This window comes from Equus quagga, unplaced genomic scaffold, assembly GCF_021613505.1.
Source record: "Equus quagga isolate Etosha38 unplaced genomic scaffold, UCLA_HA_Equagga_1.0 73442_RagTag, whole genome shotgun sequence".
NCBI lineage: Eukaryota > Metazoa > Chordata > Mammalia > Perissodactyla > Equidae > Equus > Equus quagga.
Window position 1 is genome coordinate 460,359 of NW_025802777.1, and position 14,427 is coordinate 474,785.

At 45.7% G+C, this 14,427-nt stretch overlaps 1 protein-coding gene across 2 annotated transcripts in view; it reads right to left on the minus strand.

The window, feature by feature from the left end:
- LOC124234250 (trafficking protein particle complex subunit 10) overlaps window positions 1–14,427 on the minus strand; it is a 102,237-nt gene that overhangs the window by 69,610 nt on the left and 18,200 nt on the right. The window contains exons 2-3 of one of the 2 annotated variants that reach the window (XM_046651499.1): window positions 7,260–7,341; window positions 2,289–2,424 (exon numbers count right to left, since the gene is read on the minus strand). In XM_046651499.1, the coding sequence (XP_046507455.1) occupies window positions 2,289–2,424; window positions 7,260–7,341 (218 nt within the window). Of the gene's footprint in view, window positions 1–2,288; window positions 2,425–7,259; window positions 7,342–14,427 lie in introns of those variants that run through there. The other variant, XM_046651500.1, reaches the window with a different exon arrangement.

Sequence of the window (14,427 nt, forward strand, 5' to 3'; positions counted from 1 at the left end):
TATAATCTGAAAACAGAGAAAATACATTCTCAAACACACATGGAACAACCACAAAAACTGATCATTTATTTGGACACAGAGAAGACAAGTTTCATAAGGCCACTCTGATCACAATGCAGTCACCTGGAAGAGGACCAGGTGAACGAACGCGGGGCTCTCCGCGGGTCTGTTCCTGGGCGCAGCAATTCTGAAAGCACTGTGCGCAGACTGCAGGACTGAGCAGCTAACGTGTGGACGCTGCTGGGAGCCAGGGCGGAGATCAACATGGACTGGGCTACGGCAAGAAGGAGCCTGTGGGGTTAGGCTACAGTTGGAGGCATGAGCATCAACTCAGGATTTCTAAGATGTGTACTCTCTCAACTCCGCCTACTGAAGGGCATAGACGCGGTGATACTCCCCGAGTGCTCCGTGAAGAAATGGCTGATCCCAGGACAAGGGAGCAAAGGTCCAAGAACCAAGAATACGTTGCTATGCCAGAAAGTTAGAAAATGCTCCAAAGGACACAGGAGCCAGCTGGAGGTGACACTCAGTGGGCAAATCCGGGACAACTCAAGCACCAAGATAAGCAAGGATAACTGACTACAGAGCATTAAATAAAGCAGAAACCCAGACAGACTCTTCTCCAGAGCATAGCACCAGCTGAGACATTTAGGGGCATGGCATTTGCAGCTCTGAGTAAAGACTGGTTCAGGAAGGATCATCAGTGGGCGCTAAATCTAAGCAGGACAAGGAGCAGGACCCTCATGTGGTCTGAAAGGGGCTCCCCAGAGAGGGCTTCTTGGTTGCAAGGGCAAAAAAGAACTATAGCATGGAGAAATCGGACAACCCCTCACACGAGGTCGAATCTAACACTGCCACTGAGGGCTGTAGAGAAGAGTCAGCACAGCAGGCGGGACGGCCACTTCTGGGCCTGCTCCCAAGGCTGGCATCTGGGAACGCGGATTTGGGGAGGGTTCCCGCCACCGTGAGGCAAGAGTGCCTCACTGGGCCTAAACTGCGGTACAAACACTATGGCTTGTGCTGACACCTGCTCCCCTCTGGGACTCCACAGTTTTGGTACATGCCAGGCAGAGGCTGCCTACATGACTGGCCCCCGATAAACACCCTGGACACTGAGTCTCTAACCAGCTTCCCTTCTAGACGACATCTCAGACGTGCCGTCACACTCACTGCTGGGGGAGTAAGACCATCAACAACTCCCCTGGGAAAGGTCACAAAGCAAAACCAGCAAACGCAAAAGGTGTGGCCCAGGGGCAGGGGCAAAGTCCAGGGGAAACGAGGCCTGAGCTTCGAGTCCCCGCTCATTAAAATTACAAAGAACGACTTCTGCAGCCTCAGATTCAGGTTAAAATGTCACAGTATGCAACAATTTATATATTTTGTATACTGCAAAATGCTTACTTTATTGGAGTCAAAACCGGAAGAAATGACCCACAGAATTCTATATTAATTCATGACTGAAAAATTCTGTCAAGAACAAAAAGTTTCGGGGCCAGCCCAGTGGCACAACGGTTAAGTCCGCACATTCCACTTCAGTGGCCCAGGGTTCACCAGTTCGGATCCTGGGCGTGGACCTATGCACCACTTGTCAAGCCATGCTGTGGCAGGTGTCCCACATATAAAGTAGAGGAAGGTGGGCACAGATGTTAGCTCAGGGCCAGTCTTCCTCAGCAAAAAGAGGACTGGCAGCATACGTTAGCTCAGGGCTAATCTTCCTCAAAAAAAAAAAAAAGGAATGAAAAGTTTCCTTCTAGGTTCATAAATACACAACTGCATAGTACAAGTGAAGGCCACCATACCCACACAGTAGTGTCCCTCGCTCGATGGGCAGTCATGAAGAGCCTCCTGCAAAAGACACCATGATGGGAGGAAGCAGGACACAGGGCCCCGCCCTCAGAAAGTCGATACACCAGCGAGAGAGACAAACAGCATGATCAAGCAGAGTAACTGCCATGATGGTGAACACAGGGCGTTATGAAAACAAAACTGACAGCGAATACTAAAGATACCTAGTGGCCAGTCGGGGACAGTGAGATGGCTCACAATAACTGGCAACACAGGAAGGAAGACTGTCTTTGGTGATTACCATGAGTGCAAGGCCCTGCACCAGGACAGAAACATGCAGGGACAAAGCTGCACGTCTAGCTGAGGAAGGGAGAAAAGAGAAGACCACCAACACACAGAGTACATTAAAAAGTAAGTGTGAAAAATTACAGTTGTCTTAACAAAGCCCAGACAGGTGCATGCTTAGTCCCACTGCAAGCGCCCTCCCCTCGAGGAGCACTTACACAGCACTCTGTCCAGTAGATGTGCAGGAAGGGGAAGGTGAGCAGGGCCTTGTTCCCTTCCTTAGGCAGCAGCTCCTCCTTGAACTGAACAAAGTTAGACTCCAGGTGAATCATCTTCGGAGCCCGGCCATAGGACCTAGAAACAATGTTTAACACGCCACTGAGAAGAACGTTCAGCAGAAAGAAAGAGGAAAAACACAACATAATTTAATCATAGCTCTGAGTTCAGAAGTACATATATAATATTAACCCTGAATTGTAACTATAATACTCTGTCCAAAAAGTTCTAGCAATTACTTTAATAATTCACAGTTCACATTTACATGTCAAACTCCCCCCTCCATAAAATCTTTCATTTTGCTCAATGACAGCACACAGCAATACTCTACCTCACCAGGCTGTTTGCAGTGCTATAGACTTCTGAGACAAACGGGCATCACTTGCAATTTAACTGAATCTCTAGTCACTACATAAGAGAGGAAACGCGCTCCCAGATGCCAAGCACAGTGGGAAGCTACGAAAGCTTTCATCTGCGCTAACACTTTTGGGACAATCTGTACCATTCAAAAAAGAGAGAACTGTCCGATGAAAGAAAACACGTTTTTGTTTGCAGAGCATGAAAAAACAGTGGTAAACTCTCTTTCTCAACCAAAGAAGAAAAAGAAGATGGAGGAATCCCACAAGCTACGACATCTAATCTAAGGCTGTCAGAGGATATGGATGCTATTTCATTACACTTCCGAAAAATGAATTATGCTACATACATCTTTTTTCCATACCTCTATTTTCCACCAGTAGTAGCTGTGTCTCCTTTAAATTCCAAGAGCTGGATTTCGTATTCTTTGGAGTCTCTGTTTAGTAAGCTGACACCAACCACATTTAACACGATTAGGCTCATACTTGAACTTGCGTATTTCCCATTGCAGGCTCTATTTTTTCCTGTCCCTTGTGGGATTAATCGAGTTTTCTTTTTCCATCCTTTTTCTCTGCTGGCTTGAAAGTCTAACCATCTATCTCTACTCCACTATTTTTAATATGCATGAACAAATCATTCTTTCAAAGACTAAAGCAAATGTCGACCCTCTTCTTGAACGAGACAGGAAAGATACACTTTCTTCTCTGCTTCCTTCCCCATATCTGAAATTTTAGATTTTTTAATTTTTAAAAAGATTGATACCTTAATTTTAGTAAAATATTTTTATGACTTGTTGCTGGCAGCCACTTCTTTCATCCTGTGAATTCTGGGCTCATTTTTCTTCTTGTTGAGATACGCCCTTTAATTCTTTCAGACAGGGCCGTAAGATTTCTGATCATCTGTGTCTGAGAAGGTTTCTAGTAAGCACTGCTTCCCAACTATCTCCGTGCTCTGGCAAACAGTGAACATAATATTTGAATGGCACCCTGGAGCAAACATATGTGGCTTTGTGCAGCCAGAAGTGACAGGTGAGGGCCCCTGGCCATCCTGGGCCCCAGCTGGCCCCCAAGGCCTCAGAGGAACAGAATCTCTCACACCTGCGCCGTCCTGGGCTGGGGGCGGGGGCGGGGGGGCTCGAATTCAGCCTTCCTTCTTCAGGAGAGTGCAGGGGATAGGATCAGAAGCCCAGTCTTAGGTGCTGTATTTCCTGCTGCATTGTAAGCCTGGACAGAGACTGTAGGTTCGGATTTGCTCTTCTCCTGCTTCCTTGGCACAGCTTTTTGTTTGCTTTGTTTTATCTTCATTCTGCCGGACATTCAGCGAGCTCCTGCAATCTCCTGATTCCCATCTGGGAAAATCCTGACACCAGCCCTTCATTCTCTGTTCTCTCCTCTGAAACACCTACTAGAGGGACACTGAAACTCCTGGATGTAGCCTGTGTCTCTGCTCTTCTTCCATGCTTTCCAGCTCCAGCCCTTGGCATCAATCTCCAGCAGTAAACTCCAATTTCGAAGCTCCATCTTCCAACTCACTAATTTGCTCTTCAGCTACACGACTGTTCACTGCATCTAGTAAAGTTTCTGCTTCAATTTTTTTATTTCCAAGATCTAATCAATTTCTAATTTTTATCATAGTAATATGTACATGCTTTAACATGTTAAATAGTACTGAGAAGCTTTTCTCTCTCACACCCCCTCCCCCACGACAGGAGCAGGCGCCTCCCCATCCTTCTCTGGCCTCCTCCCACATGTGTTTCCTGTAGCTACTCTAACCAACGACCACAAACCTGGAGGCTTAAAACACTAATTATCTCACAGCTCAGAAGCCACAAATCTGAGATCACGGTGTGGCAGCGTTGCTTCCTTCTGGAAGCCCTAAGGGAGAATCCGTTCCTGGCCTCTCTCCTGCTGCTGGCAAGCCGTGGCGTTGTTTGGCTTACAGACGCAGCACTCCAATCTCTGTCTCCATCGTCACGTGATCTTCTCCCCCGTGTCTTCTACAGACACTTGCCGTTGGATTTAAGGCCCACACTACTCTCATGCAGAAATCCTTAACTTGATTACATCTGCAAAGACCCTTATTCCAAATAAGGTCACATTCACAGGTCCCAGGTGGACATATTTTTTGGGAGGCGGAATTCAACACGCTACACCTCCCCGAGCACTTTAAATTTAGAGACAATCTTCGACTGTCCATGATGGAAGATGCAGAACCAGCTGTGTGTGCCCAAGCTCTTGCTCTCCCTCCACCCTCCAGCAGTTCTATCACGAGTCGTTGTCCATGTTGTTTCCCTTATTAGTAAATGTAGCAACACTGCTCACTAATGAGCCAAGTAACACACTATGGTTACAGGAGCCTTATAATGTAACTTTTCTTCTTGGCATTTTTTATTTTCCTAGCTCGCAGTATCAACATTTTTAATTCCTCTCAAGCTCTCCAACAGAACTGTAAACCCTCTGATCACTACCCACACACAGTCAAGCATCAGACATCTATCAATTCTCTTCCCTGGAAGCGTCCCTCAGGAGCCCAGAGTCCTCCTGCACCAATCAGGGAGGCAGCCTCGGTCCTAAACGTGATGAAGCACATCCCCCCAGTGTTGGCCGAGAAAGGGAATGTGGCAGGCCTTTTCCAGGAGCCATCGGCTTCTCCTGAGATGAGGTCTCCACTCGCTGGGATGTGGCACACAGTTCTCGGATCTCGGCTGTGCCCTGTTCAGACTGAGACTTGCTGGTTTCAGAATGGCACTTCTCCCGCTTTCTGTAGTGCCTCGTATCCAAGAGTCTGGAGGTTTTCTGTCCACAGAAAGACTCTCCAGGCCCCTGCAGGAGCAGGCAAGCTTGGTCACTTCAACAAACAAACACACACACACAGACACACACACACATACACACGGCAGCAGGAGCCCTGCATCTAACTACTCCCTGTCCACACTTTCTGCTACCACCTTTCCAACCTGGTCTTACCCTCGCCTTCCAAGGCCATGGGCCCTGTCACCTGCCAGGGGACTCATCTGCTTCTCAGGGAGCCACCTCTGCAGACACATGGCTTTCTCAGCTCTCTCTCCCAATTCCTCTGTGTCTCTTCCTTCTCCCGGAAGGTGTTCCCAGCTCTCTGCTGCCTCCATCTCCACCCCCCGCCTCTGTCCTTGTGCACCGAGGCATTTTCAGCACTTTTTTCCTCATTTAGTGAGGTTTGAGGAAGACGAAGAGATGAATACATATATTCAATCTATGTAGTTTATTTCATTTTTTCTTCTTCCTCATAACCCCTTTCTTGTTTCTTGGACACACTTTTTTTCTTTTATCTTTCTGAATGTGTAAACAGTGTCTACTTATTCAAAATCCTTCCAGATTACTCCATTTTGTCGGGTACTAAACTCCTCCACTTGTAGGCTTCTTCTCTCTTGTTCATAGCACTGGGCCTCCTCAGATGCTGAGCACTTCTTCTGTAAGGGCATTCTCCCACATCCTGTACACTCTTTATACTGAACGTTAGTAACTAAACACATTCCTTCTAACACTATAATTGTGCAGAAAAAATAGACTTGATTCACTAGAGAACCTGGGTAAGTCATCCCCAGAAAGCCACAGGAATTCTTCACGTTACAATGGTATAAAGTGGTGGTCAGACAGGAATAATGCAGCAAGAATTAGAATTACACGAACATCAATAACAACGGGAGATTTTTTATACACCTTGGTTAAAATCAGATTACCTGTGTTAACAAGTCAAAATCCAAACATTTTCTAGAAATAATATCTAATCTTACCAGAAATAAGTTTTCTAATAAGATAATTCAAAGTCAATTATTTCCTCTGATCAAGTCATTAGATGAACAATTACACACAACAGGTCAACTGGGATGGTTGATCTGGTTTCTCTCCTAATTTTTAAATAACATTTTCTGGACACTGTCTCATCCTTAAGCAAAGAGCACAGGAGCTCAGGGTGGAGAGGGCTCTTGACGAGAGCGCACACCGAGAGCACATTTTCTGCTTGATGCGCAGTCTGAGTGAGCGCACGTCTCCTTTCCAAACGCCTGTGTCTTGAAGACATTCTGATGAGCCATGAAGAATCAGAAGTCATCCCTACAAAAGCGAGCCTTTAACTCAGAGGACCTGTCTTGCTTCCAGCACCCTAGGTCTCGCTGAGACAATCAGCACACTCCTTAAAGAATAAGGCCCACAGATTCAGGGATGCCACACAGCTTCTTTACGATCCACTTAGAACTGAGGCTTCAACTGTTACTACCTCACTTGCTCACAAAAATGTCTAAAAATGGGGGGTGGCCCCGTGGCCGAGTGGTTAAGTTCGCGCGCTTGGCTGCAGGCGGCCCAGTGTTTGGTTCGAATCCTGGGCGCGGACATGGCACTGCTCATCAAACAACGCTGAGGCAGCGTCCCACATACCACAACTAGAAGAACCCACAACGAAGAATATACAACTATGTACCGGGGGCTTTGGGGAGAAAAAGGAGAAAATAAAATCTTTAAAAAAAAAAAAAATGTCTAAAAATGAAGAGGGAGATACACCCAGAAAACAATAGGCCATACCGTCTCCATTCCATCGGTTCCCTTGGAAGCTGCTGGGACAGCGTCGGATAAACAGAGGTAAATAAATTCTGATCTCCAGCACCTATAACAGGAACAAAGAGAAATCCAGCTATGACATTTTTAGATGAATATAGCAAAATTGGCTCTAAAGGTTATTAAATGGGTAATTTTAGACAACTTTATACTTAGTAATATGACATTACAAAACAAGGCTGCTTCATACCTTTAAATAACTGGTCTCAGGAAAACCCAGCCCTTGACATACATGATCTAACTTAACCCTCACAACACCTCTGTGAGGTAGGTACATATGATTTTCCCCACGAGGAGAATGAGGATCAGGAAAGTTGAGTAGATTGCCCAAGGCCACAGAGCTTAGTAGAGATGCAGCCAGCTCAGCTCCCCTCAGCTTTCCTCCTGAGTCTGTGCTCTACAACCACTGCTCCCTTCAACTTCAGAACAGCTGCAGAACTCCGTGCAGACAAGGAATCCAGGGAAGTGAGCACAAATTTCTTCACCAAAATAAACTCAATATGCATCCAAACGCCAGTAGCAGCTACAATACACAGGACACTCTCCATGTGCACATATTACCCAAGACACCTGACATGCACTCTCTCGTTTAGTCCTCGGTAACTCCTAGAAGGCAAGGTCAAACACAACCAGACTTCACAGGTACAGAAAGCGGATCTGAGAGGTCAAGGCGTTTCGAGCACAAAGCTGGCCAGCGGCAGACACTAGTTCCGAATGCGGGTGCGCCTGACTTAATGCTGCCCACTCAGGTTTAATTCAGCTCTCCATCCTGGCTTTAAGAGAGCTGAAAACCCAGTTAGCGCTCATAAAACGATTGTACGACCATATTACACTTAAGCTAAAAAAAAATCTTTTCATATAGATGACTCAAATTCTTATACTCAGAGGATCCTCTTTTCAGCAAAACCATTTTCCAAACTGCTTTTATATTGATCTTAAAGCAATCACTGGGAATTGATATGGGCCATTAATACATCTGCTTATTTTGCTCTCATGGACCTAAAAAAACCTCCCCCAAACCACATAACAATGTCAAGTCACTGCTGAGAGGAATGATACTTCTAGGCAGCTGAGCCGAGAGGGGCAGAGAGGCGGGGTGCACCGTGACTGGACACAAACACTGAGGCCTGACCGCCAGGGTCCCATGTCAGCTCCGCCACGTACTGGCTGAATAAGCCTGGGGATACCATTCACCCTTCCTGGGTGTCGGGGGACCATCTGTGAAATGGGAAAATAAAAATACCTCCCCAACACAGCCTGGTGAGAATTAAATGAGTCAACACAGTAAATAACCTCCAACAAGGTCTGATGCAAAGTAAATACTTAATAAGGCTCACTATTACTACATTTTTTGTTAAAATAAAAATTTTTATGTTTATCATTTTTCATCATGGTCATTGGTAGTCATCTTAGAAATCATTACAGAAAATCTTCAGTTAGCTTCAGATTTATCTTTTTTCTTAAAGATTAGCATCTGAGCTGACATCTGTTACCAATCTTCTTTGTTTTCTTCTTCTCCCCCAAGCCCCCCAGTACACAGTTGTATATTCTAGTTGTAGGTCCTTCTGCTTGTGCTGTGGGACACCACCACAGCAAGGCCTGATGAGTGCTGTCATGTCTGCGCCCAGGATCCAAACTGGCGATACCCCAGGCTGCTGAAGTGGAACACACGAACTTAACCACTCTGCCACGGGGCTGGCCCCAGATTTCTTATCTTTGACTGCCAATTCCTGTTGCCTCTTTACAAGGTTCCAAGATGTTCTTTTCCTAACTTTTCTTTTTTTCAGTGAGGAAGATTGGCCCTGAGCTGACATCTGTGCCAATCCTCCTCTATTTTGTATGTGGGACGTCACCACAGCATGGCTTGGTGAGTAGTGTAGGTCTGCACCCAGGATCCAAACCCACTAACCCTAGGCTGCCAGAGCAGAGTGAGCAAACTTAACCACTACACCACCACGCCGGCCCCTACTAGGTCGCAAGATTAACATACAAAAACCACTATTCGTTGCTAGGTAGAAATGAGGGCAACTACATGGAAGCTTTCTCCTCTTTCACTTGATTTTCTGTATAAAACTACACACATGATCCTTGCAATAAAATCTAACATAAATGAACAATTAACGTATGTACACAGAGTAAAAAAATGAAATGCCTCCTACCCGCCCCCAAGCCATCTCCCACAGGAAATCCTGCTAAACAATAAAACTCGTCTAAATGGAAACTATGAAGTAACAGTTTTTCTTATATTCTATCTGGAATAAATCTTTAAGTCCAAACTTTAAAAGCAAACTGAAAAGAGTAGAGGTCAATTAGCACATCTGTCAAGTGCAAAGATGTCATCTGACAGTAACTGGGGACTTAACATGTGACCATTTGACCTCAGAACCTGTTATAGGCCAAACCGTGTCCTCCCCCAAAAGGCATGTGTTGAAATTCTAACCCCTAGTACCTCGAAACAAGACTGGGTTTGGAAACAAGGTCTTGAAAGACGGGATTAAGGTAAAATGAGGTCCTCAGGGTGGGCCCTAATCCAACCTGACTGGTGACCTAGAAGAAGAGGAACTGGGGACACATGGAGAGACACCAAGATGTGAAAAGAGCATCCACAGCCAAGGAGAGAGGCCTCAGAAGCCAAGCCTGTCGACACACAATCTGGGGCATCGAGCCGCCAGAACCGTGCGGAATCAAGTGTGCTGCTTATGCCCCAGTCTGTGCTATCTGCTACGGCAGCAAGAGCTGACTACGACAGCACCCTGATCTACGTCTGCAGCCAAGTCCTTCCAACCCACTGACACTCTACCCTGACCGACAAGAACGAAGCAAAGCCACCGTAAGCTTCTCAGAATACACAGGTCTTATCAATTATAATACTCTTCAATCTTTATTTCGAGTACTATGAAAATGAGAGATGCCTTTGAAAATGGGCCACAGAGAGTCAGAGCACAAAAAGAAAGAGGGGAAAGAGCTTACTGTAAAACCCCGAAGAATTAAATCTCATCTTATGTGACAGGTAATTAAATGAACAACATAAACTTTGTAGCTTCCCCGAATAGCTCAAGCATGAAGGAGAAAAGTCATTAGAGCTTTGGGATCTGAACTGTAAGAGAGAGCAACTTCCAGGCTGATTTTCCATTTTAATCCCATGGGCAACAGAGGCACGAGGAAAACCAATGAGGATGCGGACGTTAGAAAGGAGCTACTAAAAGCAAAATGAGGCTTTTACTGACGTGCCCGCATCAGAGGACTCTGCAGAAAAGTGGGGTTTATTTTTCTGATTCAAGAAGCCTACTGAAAGACTCAATTCAGACAACGGAGATTCCTTTTTTTGGTGAGAGGGGAGACATCACAATAACTAATAAGAGTAATTCAAAGCCTGATCGCATTGACATAAATCTCTTTCCCTGTGCGTGTGTCTACACACACAGGACCCACTCTCGTCACTCACTGGGGGCTCAGCGATTTGAGGATTGGGGCGAGCCAGGGGGCACACAGGGGCCCGCACCCAGGCGGGTGCAGGGGTGTGTGCAGACCAGCACGGTCCTCCTCTGCCCTGGCTGTATCACTGCCTGGCAACCCCCTGGCAGGAGGGATGACTGAGGAGCAGGCACAGGAGCCCTGAACATGAAGGGAAACATCGGGGGACAGTCACCTGCTCCGAACAGAGACACGCGGGCACTGTGTCTGGGTGCTGCCTGGACCTGCACGGCACCTGTCCCAGGCTGAGAGCCCGGCTCAGACACTTCTCGAGAACGGCAAGCAGAGCCCAGTTTCTGAGAGAATGAACCAAACCATTTCCTCACAATTTACACCAGCTGGAACTGACCTATTCCCCGCGGTCAGAGACCCACGCAGGCCCTCACCGCGCGAGTCGCTGAGAATTTGACCAGCACACATCATGTAGTAATCACGCAATTTAAAACTTTTTATGTTAAAAGCAAATAAGAACTAATTAAACACGGGGGAAAAAAGAATTCAAAAAGATGATTTCAGTGATTTAAGCATAAATGGGTCATATTTCAACAAACTCAGCTTAACATTTTCTTAAAATCTTTAAAACAGAAGGACTTGGGAACTCAAAGAGGAAGTAGTAACTTATACCAATATTAAAAAGACACTAACACATGACCAATTTACAAAACATGAGTAACTAGACATAGATGTTATCGTTCAGATTTCAGATGACCAACAATAAAATGATAAGAAAATGGCTATTCTTGAGACAACTGCAATTTTCAGAGAAGTCAACTGTAACTGTAGACTACACAGCCCTTCCAGACCCATGGTGCTCTCGCCGAGACGAGTCTGCCCAAAGCTCAGCGCCAGCCCAGACGACCCCGCGGCTGTGCGCAGGCCAGCCCCAGCCGTCCTCATACCCATACGTCATTTGTCTATCCTCCAGCAACGAAAAGAGCAATGGAAGCTTTGACTTTCAATCATTTCATGCACAAAACCTTTTATTTTAGGGTCCACTAGAGCTGCAAAGTCACAAAGTTATTTAGGTCAAAGCATTTTCAAATTCAGATTTTTAATTCTTCACAGTCAACTGCAACCAGAACAGAATCAGTATTAAGTTGATACTTAAAGAGCAGAGGACCCCAGGATGTCCTGCTTTGTGTGAAGATGCCTCCAACAAGACAGACAGACAACCAGTGCTTCAGCCTGCTAAAAACCTGCATCCAGACTGAAGGGTGCACAGCGGCTCTGTGTGGGGAGAGGTTACTGGGAGCTCGCTTTCTGATTACAGGCATGTCAGATGTCTAAACGAGACCAAAACAAAGGTACATGTTACTCTTTAACTAAAGGAAAAAGGTTTGCATTATGCTCAAAAAGCTATAAATTTGTTGTGGCTAATATTCCTATAATGTTTATGCAACAATTTTTAAAAGATTTTAGGTCTTGATTATGACATAAGATTGGATTTAGGGGGCTGGCCTGGTGGTGCAGTGGTTAAGTTCACGTGCTCCACTTCAGCGGCCCAGAGTTCGCGGGTTCAGATCCCAGGTATGGACCTACACACCACGCATCAAGCCACACTGTGGCAGGCGTCCCACATACAAAATAGAGGAAGATGGGCACAGATGTTAGCTCAGGCATAATCTTCCTCAAACAAAAAGAGGAAGACTGGCAATAGTTGTTAGCTCAGGGCCAACCTTCCTCACCAAAAGAAAAAGAAAAGATTGAATTTGGCACTAAACAGTCTCCAGAAAGAGCATAAATTACCAACGTGGTCTGACTGCTCAAGAGCTAAAACTTGTCTGGGGAAAAACAAGGTTAAACTGAAAAGTTACCTCTCAAAAGTTACCTTCACTGTGGGAAGGACACAGGGCTTTTCTACTTATAGAATCACTATGTCCTATGATTTTTTTTCCACACCTGTGTTAAGGGCATTCAAAAATCTCCAGCTGATTCCGGGAACCTATGAATGTGTTACATTACACAGCAAGGGAGAATGGAGGTCGCAGATGGATTAAGGTTGCTAATCATCTGACCTTAACGTAAAGAGATTATCCTGGATTATCTAGATGGGCCCAACGCACTCACAAGGGTCCTTAACTGGGGAGAAGGAGGCAGAAAAGCCGGAACCAGAGAGATGGCATCTCAAAGACTGAACCGGTCACTGCTGGCTGTGAAGATGGGAGAGGGACCATGAGCCAAGGAATGTGGTGCCTCTAGAAGCTGGAAAAGGCAGGAAACGGACTCTCCTCTGGAGCCTCCAGAAGAAATGGGCCCTGCCAACCACTTAATTTTAGCCCAATGAGACCATTTCAGACTTCTGACCTCTGAAACTGTAAGACAATACCTGTGTTGTTTTAAGGCACTAAATCTATGTAATTTGTTACAGCAGCCACAGGAAACAAATACAACTATGAAAAGTATACAAGACACTTACAAGGGAAAAATAAAAGCATTTAATTCACCAAAAAACCCCCAAATCTACGTAATACCTTTGATCTGCTGATCCAGGAGGATCTGGCCCCAGGTGAGAGCTGGCTGACAGGAGGCCCTAGGCACACAGTCACCCTGAGCCTTCACACCAGCCCGAGGAGAGAGCGCCCCTGCACACACAGAAACCAAGGCACCCAGAACCTCCCCAACCGGCCCGAGGGGAAGCAGTTCCTAGCATCAACGCCAGGACCGACCAAGACCCAGGCGCCTGGCTCTGCACTCAGCATCCTTCACTACGGCTCCGTTTTGCTGCTGTTTCTTCATTTTACCATTTGCTAATTAACCTACAGTGGCTGTGCTGACACCGTGGCTGAAAATACAGGCTCTAGAAGACCTTCCACCAACACCGCAAACATTTCTGTCACCTGCTTTCCATTGTTACCAATCCTTAAACATGCAGAGCTGTGAAAGTCTTATCACCAAAGCATCAAAGGATCGGCAAATCATAACCCTGAGAAGGTGGCAAAAAAAGAAACCAAAATGCTCAGTCAATTTGCAGCTTTTCTAAATACCTGATATCATATATTTTCAAGATCAGTATTTTTTTTATTGAGGTCACAATAGTTTATAACATTGTGAAATTTCAGTTGTACATTATTGTTTGTCAGTCACGATATAAATGTACCCCTTCACCCCTTGTGCCCACCCCCAAGGCCCTTCCCCTCTGGTAACCACTAAATGTTCTCTTTGTCCATGTGCTAGTTTATCTTCCACATACGAGTGAAATCATACAGTGTTTGTCTTTCTCTGTCTGGCTTATTTCACCTAACATAGTAATGTCAAGGCCAACCATGTTGTTGAGAATGGGACAATTTTGTCTTTTTTATGGCTGAGTAGTATTCCATTGTATGTATACACCACATCTTCTTTATCCATTCATCAGTCAGTGGGCACTTCGGTTGCTTCCACATCTCGGCTGTTGTGAATAATGCTGCAGTGAACATAGGGGTGCATAAGTCTCTTTGAGTTGTTGATGTCAACTGATGTCAACTGTTGATGTTTGGATAAATACCCAGTATTGGGATAGCTGGGTCATATGGTATGTCTGTTTTTAGTTTGAGGAATCTCCATACTGTTTTCCATAGTGGCTGCACCAGTTTGTATTCCCACCAGCAGTGGATGAGGGTTCCCTTTTCTCCACATCCTCTCCAACATTTGTTATCTTTTGTCTTGGTGACCATGGCCATTC